This window comes from Diabrotica undecimpunctata, chromosome 9 (genome assembly GCF_040954645.1).
Source record: "Diabrotica undecimpunctata isolate CICGRU chromosome 9, icDiaUnde3, whole genome shotgun sequence".
Classification (NCBI taxonomy): domain Eukaryota; kingdom Metazoa; phylum Arthropoda; class Insecta; order Coleoptera; family Chrysomelidae; genus Diabrotica; species Diabrotica undecimpunctata.
This window is the reverse complement of record NC_092811.1, coordinates 77,860,457-77,880,907: the sequence shown is the minus strand read 5'-3', so window position 1 is coordinate 77,880,907 and position 20,451 is coordinate 77,860,457. Positions and strand designations below refer to the sequence as shown.

Sequence of the window (20,451 nt, the reverse complement as noted above, 5' to 3'; positions counted from 1 at the left end):
GTAACCAAGACTGTGATGCCTACAGGTATAAGCTAACACTATACAATAAAGAAATTCGTAAAAGCAAAAGGAATTTATGGAGAGAGTTTTGCGAAGAGATTACAGATATCCCTGCCTGCTCTCGTGAAATCCATAAAGTCCTGGCAACGGATGGTACTACCATTAAAGAAGTAGGTTTAATAAAGAAAGCTAATGGCAAATTTACAGAGATATTGACTCTCTAAAGTTTTAGAGAATTCATATACACACTTTCCAGTCTCAACAATTCTGAATAATGCAGATAGATAAACCAACATAGACCAAAGGCTGACTAGGCTAAGTTCTATAGATTGGAAAATAGCTGTAACAATCACAAGACCAAACAGAATTAGATGGGATATAAATAATTTCAGCCATGTAATTCTCCAGGGACAGATGGCATATATCTAATACCTTTAAGATCCTCAAAGCCAGTTTAGAATAGAGGGCCATACCAGAAATATGGCAAAAGGTTAAAGGACCAATAAGCCTACAGTCTTCTCTACTAAAAATGCTGCGAAGACTTCTCGATAGGTGCATAAGAGGCGAAAAAGATAATCCTCTAAGCATTCGTCAATATGCATATCAACCTGGTAAAACTATGGACTCAGTATTGGATGATCTATATAGGCTCATCTCAAAGTGAATAGAAGACAAAGATACAGCAATGGCCGCTTTTTTACATATTGAAGGGGCATTTAATAATATTACCACCAACTTTTTGGTTAAAGCAATGAGTAGGCGAGACAAACCTGTGGCAATATGCAGATGAATAAGGGCACCCTTGAAGAGTAGGATAGTAATATCCACTCTGGGTAAAGCAACCACCAAAGCAAGAGCAGGTGGGGGCTGTCCACAAGGAGAAGTTCTGTCACCTCTACTTTAGGCAACCTTGGTAGATGATCATCTCAAAAATCTGTCCAGAAAAGACTTTTACTGTTTAAGATATGCTGACGATATTGCAATTGTTGTCAGGGGCAAATTCACACAGGTTATATCTAGGAGAATGTAAGTAGTCCACTTGATAACTCATGTAAACAAAAGAGAAAGACTGACAGTCAATGCTCAAAAAACAAAAATCAATACTTTTGAAGATTTGATTTGAAGAAAATTTGTTAAAAAAATTAGAGCGACCATCCATAATAGTGCTGGATAATGCATCCTATCACTCAAAAGGTAGAAGAGAAATTTTCCTTTAAACAGCTGGACAAACGAAGAACTAAAGATGTAATTGATCACACTGACATATTTTTAAAGGTTTATTTACTGCAAAGTTGTGAAGCCTACAAAATTAAAAAGAAGTTGTCATCAACCAAATGTCTCTTAAATATGGCCATGAAGTTCTTCCACTTCCACCCTGGCATTGCCACTACAATGAAAATTCAGTTGGTTTGAGGTATAGCAAAAAATTACTATGACAAGCATGTATCCAAAATAACAGGTGACACTAGCATTCTTAGTTTATGGAAAGAATCACTAGAACAAATAAAGACAGTGGCAGAAAGAATCACTTGAACAATGGCAAAATTGTATTAGGCATATGGAAGATCTAATCATCCAGTCCTTTCAAAGTGAATGAGTTGTGGATGAGGTGCAACGTCTAATTATTCACATAGATAAATTCAGATAAAGTAAAAGCCATGTATGAAGACTGATAACTAATTAAGCAATTATCAGTGAGCCTCAAACAGTGGTGGTAAAATTAAATATTTGTATTTATTTGAAAAGGAAATGATTTAATTTTCTATATTTTATGTTCAGTAAGAATATTGGATTTTGTACTATTAAAGGCAAATTAACTGAATATAATATTTACATATAATTTATTACACACAATAAAATTTATTTTATTAATGACATTTTAAATATAGTAATCATTATGTGTACTATACTATACTATGCTAATAGTCCATTAAAAAGTTACATTTTTGAGACGACGCAATTTTATCTTTTGATGTGTGGGGGTAGTTAGTATAAGCTTAAGTTTAAGTTTGTTGGGTCGTCACCATCTTGAAAAAAGGGGGGCAAAGTGTTTTGTCACTGTACACGCTGTATTTCGTAAATGATCAACCCTAAAGAAAATTATATAGAACATAATTTGTAGGAAATTAAATTTTCTACAACTTTATTATTTGTATTACTAAAAATTTTTGAACAAATTTTCTTTTGGACTTATAACTGACTTTTTTCTGATCATTTTACAATAAAAAGACATCAGAGCAATATTATAGAAAGTTTTCAACAAATAATTTTCACTAAAAATGTGTTCAAGTTCATTCATTTCTGTTTGTTTTACAGCACTCATGAAGTTGGCCAGGTTCTTGAATACTCATAAGAATATGATAAAAACAAACCATTAGGCTTAGTTTTTTATTACCTGTTTTGTTCATATAATTTATTAATTTGTTAACCCCATTAGACCTAATTCACTGACAATTTGCAGGCGAGACAATATTGAGCATGATTAGATAGATAGAATTTATTTATTTATTTATATTATTTATATATTTAAAAAGTTGTTTTTTAGCTATTATTTTTTCATTTTCTTTGATGGTTCAGGTCTAATTCAGTATCAAAGGTGAATGTTTGCTAAAGAACGGAAGTTAGTATTGGGTAGCATTTGGGGTATCATTGTGGGTAACATTTTTGAATTCTTCGATTAATTTTAATATTTCCATAATGTCACTGAAAGTTTCACCAGAACAATTCAGAGACACTGCAGAGTATTTGAGATTTACTTGTCATCAACCACACATACTTTCACAGTTTCACTTGAATCTGCAGAAAATTAATTTCAGAAGTTCGGGGTGTGCTGGAGTTTTGAAAGTTTTGATTAATATCCAAATTTTTCCAGCCCCCTCCCTTGGACTGCTCCCTTAATAATGCAGTGAGCAAGACAAGAGTGTCAATGTCCTCTGCTACAACAGTCACAGCATCATAGGCTTGGAATGCAGCAAGAGCAGAATGGATGATAACTGTATCTTCATCAGATTCACCCTGGCCGACACTAAAACCCACTTCTTATAGAGAAGTTTTGAGAAGGTCTATTAAGTTTGTTTTGTACTTTACATTACCAAGAAGTCTATCTTAGAATAATATTGGTATGGTGCTTTTTTGTGAAGCGTATGAGGTGGGATAAGTTTTGTGGTGGGAGAATAGGTCGATAATAAATTAATGATAACATAGGAAGTTGACACCCCTTATTCCAAAATGGCGAGTATACAGGAACACAGCCAAGTTTGGAGTGCTGTAAACTCCAAAGAATTTGATGAAATTAAACAAATTTGTAGTGAAAATTATTCTATAAAAAATCCTCTATGATATAGCTCTGATGTCATTTTATTGTAAAATTACAAGAAAAAGATATAAGGCCCAAAAGAAAATTTGTTCAAAAATTTTTAGTTATTTTTTTTATAACTTTTTTATTTTCCATTTTACAGTTACAAGTAATAAAAATAAAGTTGTAGACAATTTAATTTGCTACAAGCAATGTCTGATAAAAATTTTTGTAGGATTGCTAGTTTACAAGATATAGCACGAAAATCCTTTCCCCTTATTTTTTCAAGATGGCAGCCGGGGACCAGGATGGCAACCCCACAAACTTAAACTTAAGGTTGTACTTACCCTAACATAAATACTAATTACTAATTAATATTACTAAATACACTAAAAATTAAATACTAAATAAACAAACATAATTTAATCAGTTTTATTTATTAATATTTCAGGTGATGTTTGCTTTTTCAGATTGGTATAAAGTTAAAAAATAGAATAATAATAGTTTTAAATGACATTTTACATAAGATGCTGATTGACCAACCACCTACTATGTAATTCCCACTAAGATGTTAAATAATACCAGATCATTTAATTTTTAACTAACAACAAATATGTAATATATGATGACACATATGAATTTGATGGTAATATGATCTGCACAGATATAGCTGACACAGTACATATTTCTTTGTTGATAACAGTTTTTAGATAACATGAATCATTTTTCAAGATATTTATGTGGATGGAACCTAATTTTTTGAATAATGATATATTCTTGTAATGGTATAACTGATTATTTGGTAAACCTACATGAAATTAAACAAAATTCAGTAAAACCTTTTTGTTAATAAATTCACTGTATAAGTATGATAATATTATATTCTGTAATATTCTGAAAACTTGTTGAGCAGTGCTGAGTGACAAAATAGAGCAGTAAAATATTATACATAAAGATGTTGTAATAGATATCTTAACTTACTTGGTCCACTAGTAATAAAGTTATCAGAATTAACACTTTCACTACTCACAAAGGGACGGTGTGATTCACTGCCTTGCTTAATTTGTACAGCTTCTTTAATACTATGATACAAGCTACCCCGAACGGGCAAGTTAACCAACGCTACCCCCACACGCACCTGCAAGTTAACCAATGTGGGCCACATCGGGGTCATGCACATTTAATGTGTTAAATGGGAAACCAGTCTTCATACATGGCCTCTATTTTAGCGACAAATATGATAGTGAAGTATCAGATACCGAATAAAAGCCTTTTCATTGCATGACCATATACAAATAAAATTTAGCAAGTTGTAGGTGAGGTGCAACCTGTAATTATTCGCATAGATAATTCAGATAGTTAGGAATCTGATGATAGTGAAATATTAGATACTGAATAAAAGCCTTTTCATTGGTTGAGGTGATACAGTACTTAAATAATAGGTATTTTTATTCACTTTACAACAATGTGCACACAAAAATCTTCAGAAATATTACTAAATAAGACTGATTAAATTATGTAAAGTTTATAAGTATTTAATTTATTTAATTTTTAGTTTATTTAGTATTCTTAATTAGTAATTAATATTTAGTTATGAATTATTACTATATTCAAAATTTCATTAATAAAATAAATTTAATTGTTTGAAATAAATTATATATAAATATTATATTCATTTCATTTGCTTTTAATAGAACAAAATCCAACATTATTACTAAACATAAAATATAGGAAATTAAATAATTAACTTTTCAAATGATGCGGAATTAAATTTTAAAGTACTTAACAACTGTTTGAGGTCCCCTGTTCATTGCTTAATCCCAATCCGGTCATCTTACCTAGTTTTGACTATAAGAATTATTCAAAAATGAATAATAATAAGTTAATGATGATGAGGAACTGAACTTAATAATGATAATAATAATGTTAATTCTGATGGCAACATTAATTCTTGTTAACATAGATAAATGATAAAAAGAAGATTGCCAAAGTTAGTTAACAGGCAACATATGGCAAGAATGATACTATCCATGACGATATCACTATAGTCTTTAGAAGATGAAACATAACTTATTTAAATGGGAAAGACATTAAACTATAATAGTTGAAGAAATGGCCAAATAGATAAAAATTTTCTGTGTCAATGAAATGAATAAAGATGAAAATTGATATACAACAAACTAGAGTTAGAAACAGAAACAAGTAACATATTACTCCTCAGTAGAAGGAAGTGAAAAAAAAGGCTATGGATGCATTTTAGAAGGCATTGCAGGAAATTATTTACCAAACAAAAGAGACAAATAGGAATAATAGCTAATATTTGTGGAAAAATAGGAAGAGATCAGAACAGGTATGAGAGTTCAGGAGAAAGAACCTTAAATAGGAAAGGAGTAGGAATGATTGCTTTTTAGCATGACAAACAATTTAAAAATAACAAATATTTTCTGTGTGCAAAATCTGGATGATAAATATACAAAAGTAGCAAAAGGCTAGAAATGCTAAAAGCATTATGGATTTGATAATATAAAATCAACAACTCAATAAAAAAAGGGCTGCTAGAGGAGTAAAAAAAAAGGATTCTGAGGATAATTTTGAACAGATCTTAAGATTATTTTAAAAATAATAGAATATTCTGGAATAAACTGAGATCTATAAAAGGAAAAAATCAAAAACAACTAAACTGAAAGACAAAGAAATATGTACTTAGGGACAAATTAAAGAGGGAGATATCCTTAGTCCCCTTCTGTTTAATATGGTTATGGAAAAAATAAATAGGATCACTAAAAGAAAATCAGACAAAATACAAACAAGAATAGGACAAAGGAACTTGTTACCTATAGAAACAGAGGGGCTTTTAATTATATGACAATTATATAATATTAATGGATAAAAGTGACAAGGTACAAAAAATTATAAATATATGGATAGAAATAGACAATACGAGGGTGGAAATAAATGTGAACAAAGTAAAGTAATATTATTGATACACTTTAAAAAGAATTAACCACAATTTCAGTTAAAAACATGTTTATTTTAATGTTTTTTCCACTTCAGGAATCATTCTCAAAATACAAACTAAGTAAACTTTTACTTGAAAATACAAGTTGGAAAAATCATAGTATGTGATTTGTCTTGTAAAAATGCAATCATGACAGAACATTTTTTGTTTGCAATTCCATTGTCAATCATGAGGAAAACGCAGAAAAAAATTCATTAGACTATCCTGACATGGTAAGTATTTGGTCTTACATTTAGGGTTGTAAGACCCTTAGGGGTCTTACAACCCCCAATGTTAACATCATACCCTAATTTTACATTTATGTGACTTCATAAACTGTATATTCTCGATATGTAATTAACTTACTAATAGTGTTATTTTCTGTTTATTGATATCTTATTTTAATTTCAGTAAGCAGATTCTACTACATTCTGCATAGGAATTTGTGAACAGTTTAACATTATGTTATCTTTATCATTTATTTTCATCAGTATACATCATCTACATATCTGTGCCATACTGTGGATTTTAATTTTATTTAGAAATATTTGTTTTGAAGTTTTCCATAAATATATGATAAGGCAGAGCCCTTTGCTAGTAGAATAAGTGAACATGAAACTTATATCAAAAATAGAGAATTTGACAAATCTCAGATATGTAAACATGCATGGGAAAATGAACATAGAATTCGGTAGAATGATTAATATGTAGTAGTGAAAGAAGCAGATGGTAAAAAGATAAAAATAGAAGCATCTACCTTTATTGTGTTAAATGAAACCAACAATGTTGAAAATTCATCTGCAGAATGTAATAGGGAATGGTTACCAATAATAAAAGAAAATATCAATAAAAAGAAAACACCACTATTAGTAAGTCAATTATATTTGGAGAATACACCTTTGATGTTTTAATGTCACATAAACTTAAAATAAGAGTATGATGTTAATATTGAGAGCAAACTACATATAAGACCAAATACTTACCATGTCAAGATAGTCTCATGAGTTTTTTTTTCTGTTTTTCCTCATGATTTACAATGGAATTAATAAGAAGATAATTTTACTGTCCCAATTGGATGTGGTTGCTGTTTTAAGGACAAATCACATACTATAATTTTCATGATGAGGAAGTAAAAGTTTATTCCACATAATCCAATGAACTATTTACTCTCCAATAAAATTGTCCCAGCAAAACACCTCAAAAACATTGACAATTTTTTAAAGTCAGCTACTTTAAAGTGTATAATATATGTCATATATTTATAAGGATTTTTTGTATTACCAAGCAACAAAACAAAATAATTTGATTAATTTGTATTTGTTTAAACTGTGGTTAATGCCAATTAAAGATAATAAATAATATTAAAACAACACAAGAAAACACCTTCCAAACAATATAAAGTAAAGTAATGTTCATAAAGAGAAGGAAGAACAAAAATAATAAAATATATCACAAAGGAAAACATCTAGAACAGGTGACAACATATGAATACTTGGGATCAGCAATAACAGATGATGGAAAAATAGATACAGGAATAGTGAATAGAGCAGGTAAAAGTAATAAGTACTATACAGTTACAAAACCATTTTGAGAAAAAAGAAATAAATAAGAGAGCAAAATTACATGTTTACAAATCTATCATTATGTGAGTATTATCATCAATAGACAGGAAAAATTGAAGGACTGGATAAAAGAATATGCGAATTCAATTATATTAGTGTAAAAAATATTATGTAAGCATATTACTACCAATATTATTTACTATCTTTAATGGGAATGAACCACAATTTCAGTTTAAAATACATTTATTTTGATGTTTCAATTTTTACTTTGAAAATTATTCCTTAAATCATATTTTAAGAATGAAGAAATATTTTAAGAATTTGTGGTTAATTCCCATTAAACATAGTAAATAATATTTAAATGCCATACCAAAGTATCTTTAAAACAATATATTACTACCAACCTTCATTAACCAAGACAGTATCTCCAATAAATAAAGCATATATTTTTCCCTCCTTGTCAGAAGCTTCACGATTTTGTAAATTCGAAAAACCTATATTTAAATTAAACACCATTCCCTTCTTGGCTTCCACTGTAGTTTTTGGTCCAATAATTAGGGAATTTTCTTTGAATTCTATCCCCATTGCAAATCCAAAATTTTTTGTCAAATGTTCAACCAAATTTGGCTTTTCCTTTTTAACAATATTGTAACCTGTGTCATAAACTTCTGACAATTTTACTCCATTCTGAAGTACTTTTATTAACTCCTCCTCAATTGTTAAAAGGAAATTGTAGTTGTTTTGAATTTCTTCTGTGGGATTTACTAACAAGGTTCGAACAATGTTGGAACAGTATGACTTATAGCGAGCACCTAGTGAACAAATGATGGCTCCAAAATGTAGTGCATTTTTATCACTAATAACACTGAATTTTAAATTGTAAGTCCCTCCAGATTGTATAATGGCAGGGTAACACATATCAACCTGATTAACATCTACTCCTGACACATATTTTTTATCACTTATGGCAGATTCAACTCCTTCTGCTAATTTACTATGTTTGACTTTTTTTTCAGAATCGATAATCTCCATAATCTGATCTTTTAAATACTTTGTGAATACATCTACTGTTACCTGAGATGCTTTTTTCATTGTAGTAATTTCAGATTCTTCTTTAGGGCAAATTAGGTAAGCAATATGAGAGCTCATATCTGCAGTTTGAAAATCTTGCTTTTTGAGCATTGCTTTCCAATTATCAACAAATGATCCAGAATAATTGTCCTTTGAAAAAACTCCCAAAGTTTTACCACTTCTGCTCTCCTTTATAGCGTCACAAAGAATTTTAAATTTTGCTTCATCGCTGTCTTTATCGCGGACTAATAAGTTTAGTTGGATATGGTTCTCATCATTCTCTTTAAGTTCGGCTTGCCTAAGAAATTCAACTTTCTTTTTACTTGTTAAGAAATAAGCTTTTTTCTCTACAAGAACCATAATAGTATCTGTAAGTTCGTAACCTAACAGCCATATTTGCAGTGCACCTGATTTGCTGTACACAATATCATCATCTTTGCCGACCGCAGTGACTAAAGCATCCATTTTTGAGAAACCATTTTCTCCCTCGGTATTTTGCCATGAATTGTATAGCTTCTTCAATCTACGATGAAAAGACTGTTTGTCTAAATTGACATTGGCCATGTTAGTAAAACTAAATGAGTTAAATTGATATGCCGGAAATCGGTAACACTATCATTACAATGAAACACACAAGAATAGTAAAAATTTGGAATCTCGCTTTAATCTTTATTCCTCCGGAATAGCGCCACTTTACGGCTTGACATAAGTCAGATGTCATGTGTCATATCGTTCTATCCTTGTAATCATCATAGACCTTGTCATAGACATAACACAGTCTATAGTCTACTGAGCGTTAGGTCAACTTTACACTACATGATTTATCATATGACAATATCATATGAGATTGGTTATGATTCCTCGTTTCTATAATGTTTTAAAAAATCATGCTTACACTGAATGATAAGTTATGATGACTTTATGATATGAGTGACAATGAGGTTTTGTTAATTTTTCTTTTTGTTTATGGTCATAGAGATATTAGACACAGTATATGTAACAACTATTAGATTTTTAAACTATTATAATGGAAAATAAATCTTTGCTTGCATTGGCTTCCCGACTTTTGATAATAATACGTCGGTAAGAACTGCGTACAGCTAATAGTAAGAAGAAAAAGATCAGACGCCTTTGGGCTCGCAGATGGCTCTTACAAAGAAATAGTGGACGAGGTGTATCAAATTTATATTATATAAATTATACTAAATTAAAAATAATTAATAAAGAAACCAAACTAAAATGATTATACACACTTTACACTACATGATTTATCAGTGATTTGTCATATGATTTGGTCATAAAGTGAAATTTACATGTTTACACTGTGTGATTTGTCATATGATTTTGTCATAAGCACTGTCATGCGGCTCGTCATAGCTTGTCACAGGAGAATAGGACAGTGCCTATTCCGCATGATAAAATCATATGATTTTCGGTAATAATACGGGTAACATTAACATATTTGAATATCGCGCCTTATTCTTATGTCAATTCAGCGACATTCTCTTACCAAGAGACAACATTCTTTATTTATTTATTTATTTTTTGTTTGTTGCATTGATATTAAACCTATTATCTAATGTGTGCTATTGTATCGTATTTTTCTTTTATTATTTATTTAGTTTATTTTATTCTTAGTTTAGTGTTTTATAGTCTTCTTAGTCATACTTTTAGTTTAGTTTTTTTATTAATTATTTTTAATTTGGTATAATATCAACAATAAATTTGATATACCCTGTCCACGATTTCTTCGTAAGAGCCACCTGCAAGCCCAAAGGTGTCTGATCTTTTTCTTCTTACTGCTGTAATCTGTACGCAGTTGTTGCCGGCGTGTTATTATTAAAAGTCGGGAAGCCAATGCAATCAACGATTTATTTTCCATTATAATGGTTTCAAAATCTAATAGTTGATACCTATACTGTGTCTAATATCTCTATGACCATAAACAAAAAGAAAAATCAAGAAAACCTCACTCATTGTCACTCATATCATAAGTCATAACTTATCATGCAGTGTAAACACGATTTTTTAAAACATCATAGAAACGAGGAATCATAACAAATCTCATATGATATTGTCATATGATAAAATCATGTAGTGTAAAGTCTACTTTACTAAGAAGACTATAAAACACTAATCCATGAAAATCATATGATTTTATCATGCGGGATAGGTACCGTCCTATTCTCCTGTGACAAACTATGACGATCCGAATGACAATGCGTATGACAAAATAATATGACAAATCATACAGTGTAAACGTGTAAACTTCACTCCATGACCAAATCATAAACTTAAATAATCCGTCCATTCGAAATTTCATTTGCGGATTTTCTGTTTTCGAATTATAAGAAAATAAAAAATTGAGTTTACACTAGTATCACACAGTAGTATTACACTAATTTATCGTACACTATAATTATATAATTTATTTACAACATTTATTACAATTTATATTCCCGACAATACGCGCGTTACATTTCAAAACTCAACTCGATATTATTTTTCAGACTAACTGTTTACAATCCAATCCTCTCTCTATATATATATATATATATATATATATATATATATATATATATTTATTAACCGTTGTTCTGGAATCCCGGCGACCTATGTTGATCCTTCTAGAATAGCATGGAAAGAAGACCGGTTTTATAGCGAGTCGGAGAACCTACGAAAGAATTCTTGTTTAGAATAATAACATGTTTACAGGTTAAATACGAGTCATAATTATCGTAAGAATAGGTTTAAACTCTATTAGCAAAAATATTTTTCATTATAGCTCAAATAATTCATTTATCCTTGAGGATAATCCCTAATAAGAAAATAAAATTTGCGGCGCAGCCTTAAAAATATATATGAGGGGTATAGAAGCAAAAGATGCCAAGTCACATTTAACCCTTTCGAGACTCTAGGTACATATGTGTACCACTATGTTTGCATACGAGCCTAAAATAATTTTTTGGCGTTAAATTATATTTAAAAATGCACCAGTCAGTTCTCTATTGTATCGTTTGAGTCACGTACACGTGTAGCCTCGTAAAATATTTTAGTTAACCTCAAATTTGCGAGTTTTAGATGTGTTGGTTGATGCAGTCAGCATAAATATATTGTTTTTTGATAAAAATAATAGTTAAATTGAATTATATCATTTCACAGACTGTTTGTTTTTGTGTCTTTTTATAGTAAGTATATTTAGATTGTTATTTATTTATAGTAAAATAAACATTTGACTGTTTTTAAAGTTTATGGTACTAATAAGTACCAATAGTCTTATAGTACGGTATGTAAGTGTACCATTAGTCTTATTCATGTCATTTTTAGAAATGGATAAGAAAAGACCACTTACACAAGAAGAACTTAAATATTATGCGGAATTGTCATTTTCCGAGTCTGGAAGTAGTGATGAAATATATTAACCTTTTGATGATGAATTGGAATCCAACGAGGACTGCCAAGATAACTTTCACGAAACTTCTGATGAAGAATCAGAATCAGAGAGCCAGTTAGAAGTTCGAGATACACAGGAAACTTTAGAAATAACTGCGACACCTAGTAGTTCTTTTGTTTGTGGTCAACACCAAATAAAGGTTTTGCTTCGAAAAAACAAATTTCAAGTCAACGTAGTTGTACACTGGATGCTGGCATACAATCTAACTTTCGCCATACCAATATTTCAAAAAGTTGTTTCCACGTTCTTTGTATACGTATATTGCTCAATGTACTAATAAAATTGTTTGATTGAAATATGTAAGAAGCAGTCAAGAAAAAACGCTCGTCTGAAAGAAACTGTTTTAGGCGAAATTCAAATAGTTCTTGATGGCATGCTAGTTATGTGCTACAACCGTGTACCAAAAATCAGTAATTATTGGTCAACACATCCTTCACTTGGAAACGTCTCGATTCAAAAGGCAATATCCCGTGACAGATTCAAAGTTATATCTTCAAAAATGTATTTTGCATCACCAAGAAAACCAACAGAAGCTTCAAAAACGTATTATATTGATGATGTTGTACAATGCTTGAAAGGTACCTTTCAAAAATATCGACAAGACAGCAGTTTTCAAAGTATCGACGAGTCCATGACGAAATTCAACTCCACTCAAGCAGTATATGCCGCTAAAACCAGTAAAAAGGGGAATTAAAATGTGACTTAGGTCAGATTCGTTTACTGGATATACCTACGACTTCAACATTTACACAGGTCGTCAAACTGAATATGTAGAAGGAACTCTTGGGGAACGTGTAGTGAACAAACTTATTTCCACAGCAAAACAAAGAGATATAACCTTTTGCTTTGATCGCTTTTTTACTTCGGTTTGTTTGTTGGAAAATCTACAGTACGCAGCAATAGGTACCTGTAACCAGAATAGAAAAAACTTTCCAATAATAAAAGATAAATTGCGAAGAGGTGAATGCTTATTTCAAAGCAATGAAAATGGACTAATGTTTGTGAAATGGCAGGACACCAAGGAAGTCTTGATGCTGAGTAATTACCATAATGACATTGTTTCATCTATCAATAAAACCATGAGAGATGGCTCGAAAGTAAATGTGGCTTGTCCAGAAATGATAGCGTGCTACAGGAAAATTATAGGTGGGGTTGATCTAGCGGACCAAATGGTAAGATTGTACGATTTAAATCGTAAATCAAACAAATGCTGGAAAAAAGTATTCCATCGTTTACTTATGATGTCGGTTGTAAACTCATGGATTATTGGTAATGAAAAAAATAAGAAAAAAATTTCTCTGGTACAATTTCTGGTACCTCTGATGGAAGAAATGATTGCTGAAGGACAAAAAATTTCTGCTATACGACGTTTATCTAAGAAGTGAAGAATATCTATAAAAAGAAAACGTTTCGAGAGTGTGTCATTACATCTTCCAATTAAACGAAACACAATAAGACGATGTAAAAGGTGCACTGATAATAAAACACAAACACGTACAAAAACCATTTGCGAAGAATGTGACATTCCTTTATGTAAAAAGTGTTTCGCAGTATATCACCGTCAATAATATTTTGTATTTTTGAGTAATTATTTTATATTTTTAAGTAATAAAGTAGTAAAAATATATTAATAATATTTTTATGTAGGACTGTTGGTACACATACGTACCATTACACAAGACTAATGGTGCGTATATATACCACCACCCCCACCAACACCCTAACGTTTTTATTGACATGTTTTGTCAAAAAAGGGTATATTTGTGTATATGAAAAAGGAAATCTAATCTACATTTTTATTTCACCGGTCCTACGTATCTTCACAAAATCATTATCTTGGTGTCTACCGAATTTAATTTTTTTTTCTATCAGTTCCTGGTGGATAAAGTGGATGATTTAACACAACTGTTCGACAAATTTTTTTTACTTCGCGTTAATCTTCCATCTCCCACACTAAAATTGCGCTGCCTATCCATCACAAACACCGACCGGCTAGCCAAAGCAGACTCGCAGACACATGAGAAAAGACCATTTTCGGAAAAAACCACAAACCATAATTGAATTTATGGCAAACAAACTTAATGACGATCTATCTACTAGAGTATGCTTTTTATGAATACTTTAATCATAGCTTTTCCATATTTCAAATCAATATCTAAAAGTATAACGCAGATATATAGGCGGTAGACTGAGCGGGCGTCGAAAATTACTTAAAATATATTTGATTAACAGTCAACTGAATGTACAATATTTTAAGTCAAACCAAACTTAACTACCGTTCTTTTCAATGACGATATTTTTGTTCCGAGTTAAGATGGAGACATTTGATGATATAAGGATATACGGTATGTGCGTTAGGCTGTGGCGGATTAACGATTCACGTGCAACCATGTGAAACAGCATGGTTGACCAGGCCATGAAGACGAGACCTCATTGGCTTGCTGGGTTGCGGAGAGGAGAGCTGACGTCACGACGGCAGTTTTGCTTGAGGTGAATGACATATCTCTGCTCTGGTTGAATGTAACAGCCGATTTCATAATCAAGTTAAAGGAGACTTTAAATTTAAAGTTGCCTTTAACTTTAGATTTTCATTTCATAATCAAGTTAAAGGATCCTTTTTATCAAAAGCCCACTTTAACTTTAAAGTGAGGATTTCGGACCTTTAAGTTGTTAAAGCTTCCTTTAAAGAGTACATAACCTATTTTTTGAATATTTTAACCACGATTTTAACAACACTGTTTGAGGTTAACGGAACTGCCATAACATATTACATTACTTTTGTAATAAGTACCATTCTTTAAACTTTAAACATATTTACACTTTAAAATCGCAATTATGCATAATTTTGAAACATCTTCAAGTTCATCTGATGAAGAGGAATTTATTGCGGTTAGGAGGCCAAAAATTTACAGACTAAGAATAAACTATTTTGAACATTATGATGATCTGGATTTTTTTCAAAGATTTAGGTTAAGAAAAGAGACAGTTTTATGCCTTCTACACAAAATAGAAAACCAAATATCTTTGCCTACTAACAGGTAAGATACTAAAAATTTGTTGATATTAAAATAATTATAATGCTATTTATTTTAGAGGTGGATGCATTACTCCCACGCAACAAATTCTGTTGGCTTTAAGATTTTATGCATCAGGAAGCATGCAATTAAATGTAGCTGATTTTATGGGAGTATCCAGAGCTTCAGCATGTAGGATTATAAAAAGAGTATCCTTTGCAATTGCATCGTTAAGGCCACGATACATATATATGCCAAAGAATCAGCAAGAGATGGAAAGAGCTGTTGAAGATTTTTACAAGATCGCTTCATTCCCTAGGACAATTGGTGCAATTGATTGTACTCTAATAAAAATAGATTCTCCAGGTGGTCAGGATGCAGAAATTTTTAGGTCCAGAAAATCATTTTTTGCATTAAATGTCCAGACAGTCAGTGATGCAAAATTAAAAATTAGGGATATTGTTGTACGGTGGCCAGGATCTGTACATGATCAGACAATTTTTAATAATAGTAGGCTGAAGCATAATTTTGAGAGTGGTATGTTTGGCCATTACATGTTGGTTGGTGACAGTGGATACAGTTTAAAACCATATCTAATGACTAAATTGCATCAAACATCAACACCAGCTGAGGATTTATTTAATGAATCAATCATAAGAACAAGGAATGTAGTAGAACGGCAATATGGTTTGTGGAAAAGAAGATTTCCTATACTCCGTTTAGGAATGAGACTAAAATTAGAAAATACCATGGCTGTGATTGTTGCAACAGGGGTGCTTCATAATATTGCCATTGATATGGATGACAATTTTCCTAATGGACCTGAAGATGATGCAAATGATGAATTAGAACCCATACAAAATAATGAAAATATGTCAGAAAACATAAGAACTTTGCTAATAAATGAACACTTTGGTAGATTGTAAATATATTTATTAATAAAAACAAAAGGTATTAAATTTTTTTATTTATTCGTTTTCTCCCAATTGTTTTTGTTTTAATTTTATGTCTAAATCCATTAATTTTACATTTTTTTCATATAGATTTTTTTCCCTTTCTTCCCTAATTTTTCTACCTTCCTCTTCTGCTTTATCATTCTTCTCTTCCCTTTCCATCCTTTTTCTTCTTTCTTCTTCTTCTGCTTTAAACGTTCTCAGGAGAAGTCTATATTTTCTCTTATAATATTTTTCTTTTGCAGAAAAAACTGGATTTCTAATTTTTGGCAGTAATTTTTTGTTTCTGGGTGTTTGTAAATTGCTTGGAACATACGTACTCCAATTTGTTTTTTCCTCTGTTTTGGGCTTCTTGATAACTTTCTCAGGTATTTTTTCTTCCTACAATAAAATATATTATTTCATCATAAAATGAAATGTTTTCTTTTGGTGTTTAATGTATACAAATGATGTGTGGGTGGGAAAAGGGAGTGGAGGAAAGACTAAAGCAGTGAGAAACTAGCCCTTGAAGAACATTGATTAAAGCTGAGTACAAAAGCAGAGTATTTGGAAGTTCTTTTACAGATGGTATTTCAAATCCAAATAGCTTGGATGGACAAGAACTTGCAGAAAGTGATAGTTTTAGACATTTAGGATTGGTATTAGAGGTAGGTAGGTAGATTCGTGGAAGGTCACCCCATAAAATTGGACAATGACCAAACACCTAGTGGAACGCTTAGTGGATCTATGGAGAGACGTCAGCATGGGATAACTGGAGGAGAGCAGCCAGGGCCCGACTTGGGCTGTAGTGCCTTAGGAGAGGGAGAGTATGAAATGAATTAAGGTGAGTGAAGTGCTGTGTCATAGAAAGGTACAAAAAAAATTAAAAAGTAAGTTCTATAGTTCTAGGACAGTGAGACACAATGATGTATGGTACTGAATGTTGGGCAGTGGAAAAGAGAAATAAACAGAAATTACATGCTGCTAAAATGAGATTGCGTCATTGAATGATTTGAGTAACTAGAAAGTTACTTTGGGTGTGGCTCATATTTAAAACAAAATTAGAGGACATGTGCTACAGTAGCTGGGGTATATGGAGTGTAGATATGAGGACCATCTTATACAAAAAGCTTTGAGGTGTTTAGTCCTGGGAAGAAATAGAATAGAAAGGCTAAAAGAGATGTAGTGGGTGACAATTAGTCAGGATATGGATGTAAAAGGTATTCATATTGATATGGCACAGGATACAAAAGTATGGAGGAAAATAATTAGAGAAGCTGACCCTGCATAGTGAGAAGGCAAAGAGAATGATGATGATGTTTACACTATATAGTTTTTATTAATAACTCACCAACTCCGCAGAGGCATAGGAGTGATCAACTTCAGTTATAATCATTTCAGCATCCTAAAAAGTAATGTTTAATTAGGAACATATAGTCTAAATTAAATACGATTGTCAGGGTATCACTTAAAAATGATATCTGGAGCTGCCTGAGATGAGAGACATATTAGGTAGTTCAATGATAGCATGTACATTTTTAAAATAAGGGCTAATAAACAGATAAATATATAGCTATTTGCCATCAGACATTTACGAACTACAAAATGTCTACCCTGACAATCCCATTAAATTTGACTATAAGTATATTACTTTAAAAGTTAATACTTACTAGTATTTGCTGATCCATTTCATCATTATCTACATACATTTTTTCTTCTGAAGTCATTTTCTACAAAAATGTTAAATCAGATAATTGAAGGAAACAAATATTGATTGAATGAAAAATATAGTAACAATATTGGATATAATACACAGTACAATAGATTTCAGTAAAGTTATATGTAATATAAATAATAAAGCTTTATTATAAATATATGAAACATTTGTTTACTAAGGGCCGGTTTCACCAACAACAAATAAATCAGTGAATAGTTATTTGTCAAATACAATTTATTAGTCTATTATATTTTTATTGTGTTTCAATACCATTTTGCTCTGTAGCTACTATTGTGTGTATTAAGACCAAATATATAATTTACTTACACTAGTACTAGGAATGTCTTCCCATACATAATTAGTTTGGATTGTCTCATAATCGCTATCTAAAATAGTATTGAAGCCAACCACTGTTTTTTCGTTAATTATTTTCAGGGTTGCCTCAATTACAGGATCCTCCAAAGTTTTGATTTCAGGACCACCACCAGTTCCTCTTAAATATGCCTTCTCTTTGGCAACTACTTTTCTGGTTCTGGTTTTCATATTGTCAAATTTATTTTTTATTTGTTCAACTGTTCGGCATACCATATTTTTAGCATTAAAAGTTGTTAAAATTTTTTGCCATGCTTCTTCCTACAAAATATGAAATGCAAATGAACATCAACAGCTTGACTGTACATAGGTAATATGTGATACTCAATTATTTAGATAATTTAAAGGATTTTTAACAAATGAAATATTGTACCAACCTTTTCTTTATTGTTTACTTTGTTTGTTGTTTTGCACTCTACTATATCCTTATATTTTTCAATCTCTTGCAATAAGAGAAGTTCCTCCTCTTTGGTAAAGTTTGTAGAACGTTTCTTCGATTTGTCCATTTTAGGTTTTTTCAATTATTTAATTGAAAGTACTTAATAGTAATAATTTATAGATATAGGTATTATACTAATAGAATTAATAGTAGGTACCTAATATTATTAGTAAACTAGAATTAAAAAGTAAGTATTAAGTAATTAATCTAATTAAAAATAAAAGTAGAGTAATAATAATGAACTATAACTAACTAATGAACTAAGTAATTTTTAAGAAATTAATCTAATTAAAAAGAAAAGTATAGTAATGATAATGAACTAATTAATTTTTAAGTAATAGTAGTAGATTTATGTAAGTATTAAGTAATAAATCTAATTAATAAAAAGTCCAGTAATAATCTACATATAGAAATAATATAGTAGTTAAAGTTAAAAGTAGTATTAAATTAATATTAAAGTTAATAATAATTAAATTAAATCTGGATTAGTAATTAAGTAATAATAAGTAATTTAGTAGTTAAAAACCAACAATAGTATATCAATCTAATGGTAAGTAGATAAGTAGAATACAAACGCGCGAAATTCAGCAAAATGGCCAAAATGTATGACATTCAATGTCATTATTTCCATTTTAGTTCAAATACATCATAATTCAGTTTAACCAACAGTATAAAATTTCATTAAAAGCCACTTTACTTAAAGAACCCTTTAAAGCAAGTTATGAAATCAAATATCGTTGACACCCACTTTAAAGTCGACTTTAACATAAAGTCTCCTTTTACTAAAGTCCACTTTAGTGAATCATTATGAAATCGGCCGTTATGTATGGGAGCCTTGCGTTATCACCATCGAGTTAGAATCTAGATTTTAAGTCGATGGTTATAACAAATTTTACATTTATTTGCATACTGGCATCATACGAGAGACTTGGCAACGCCGCTCTTTGTTTGACGAGTTCTGTTTCCGTCAAGATTACTAGATAGGAAAGGTTGTCTAGTTATTCTAGACCAATCAAATGCTCGCATTTTAAAGGCGGAAACATCGGCATCCATACGGACACTTTTAAATTGTTCATAAGTTTTAAAGGTTCAAAAACTTAAGTTTTGCAGTATATTTTGGGATTTTCTTGGGTATATGTATATTAAGTGGTTCTTATATTGGTAATTTTACCAATCTTTTCCTTGAAAATCAATAGTGTGTTGAGAAAATATAGAATTGATTTGAAGAAGATTGAACACTTATTGTGTAATTTAAATGGAGAAAACATTTCAATTCGCACAGAAGTCAAAAAAAAAATCTATGTCGTTACTTCTACTTATTATGTTTTTCCTGGAATGTGCAGCATTTTTATCATTTCTAGTGATACCCAACAAGAAAAAAAAACTAATAATATAAATAATTTATTAGATTAAAATACAAAAAATTATTTGTCTTTTAAGCACTAGCACATTTAATATTTACCTATTTACCTTACCTATGGTATTTACGGCAACATTTTTTTACCCATTGTTTAATGTTGGGGTCTTTGGGAAACATAAAAAACAGTACTTATTTTGTTTCAATCAATAGTTCATTATTATAACATAAAAACGACGC

General features: G+C 30.7%; 2 protein-coding genes across 2 annotated transcripts in view; both read right to left on the bottom strand.

Moving 5' to 3' along the window:
• dre4 (SPT16 homolog, facilitates chromatin remodeling subunit dre4) overlaps positions 1–9,641 on the bottom strand; it is a 38,386-nt gene extending 28,745 nt beyond the window's left edge. Inside the window, exon 1 of the mRNA XM_072543618.1 lies at positions 8,260–9,641. Within this exon, the coding sequence (XP_072399719.1) occupies positions 8,260–9,490 (1,231 nt within the window). The 5' untranslated portion in view covers positions 9,491–9,641. The remainder of the gene's footprint in view (positions 1–8,259) is intronic.
• Positions 9,642–16,344: 6,703 nt separating this feature from the next.
• LOC140449706 (uncharacterized) lies at positions 16,345–19,662 on the bottom strand. The gene is made up of 5 exons (XM_072543027.1): positions 18,793–19,662; positions 18,371–18,676; positions 17,997–18,056; positions 17,678–17,731; positions 16,345–16,728 (listed from the first exon to the last, which is right to left on the bottom strand). Exons 1-5 carry the CDS (start codon positions 18,919–18,921, stop codon positions 16,363–16,365), a joined length of 915 nt encoding a protein of 304 aa, XP_072399128.1. The 5' UTR covers positions 18,922–19,662; the 3' UTR covers positions 16,345–16,362.
• Positions 19,663–20,451: the final 789 nt, after the last annotated feature.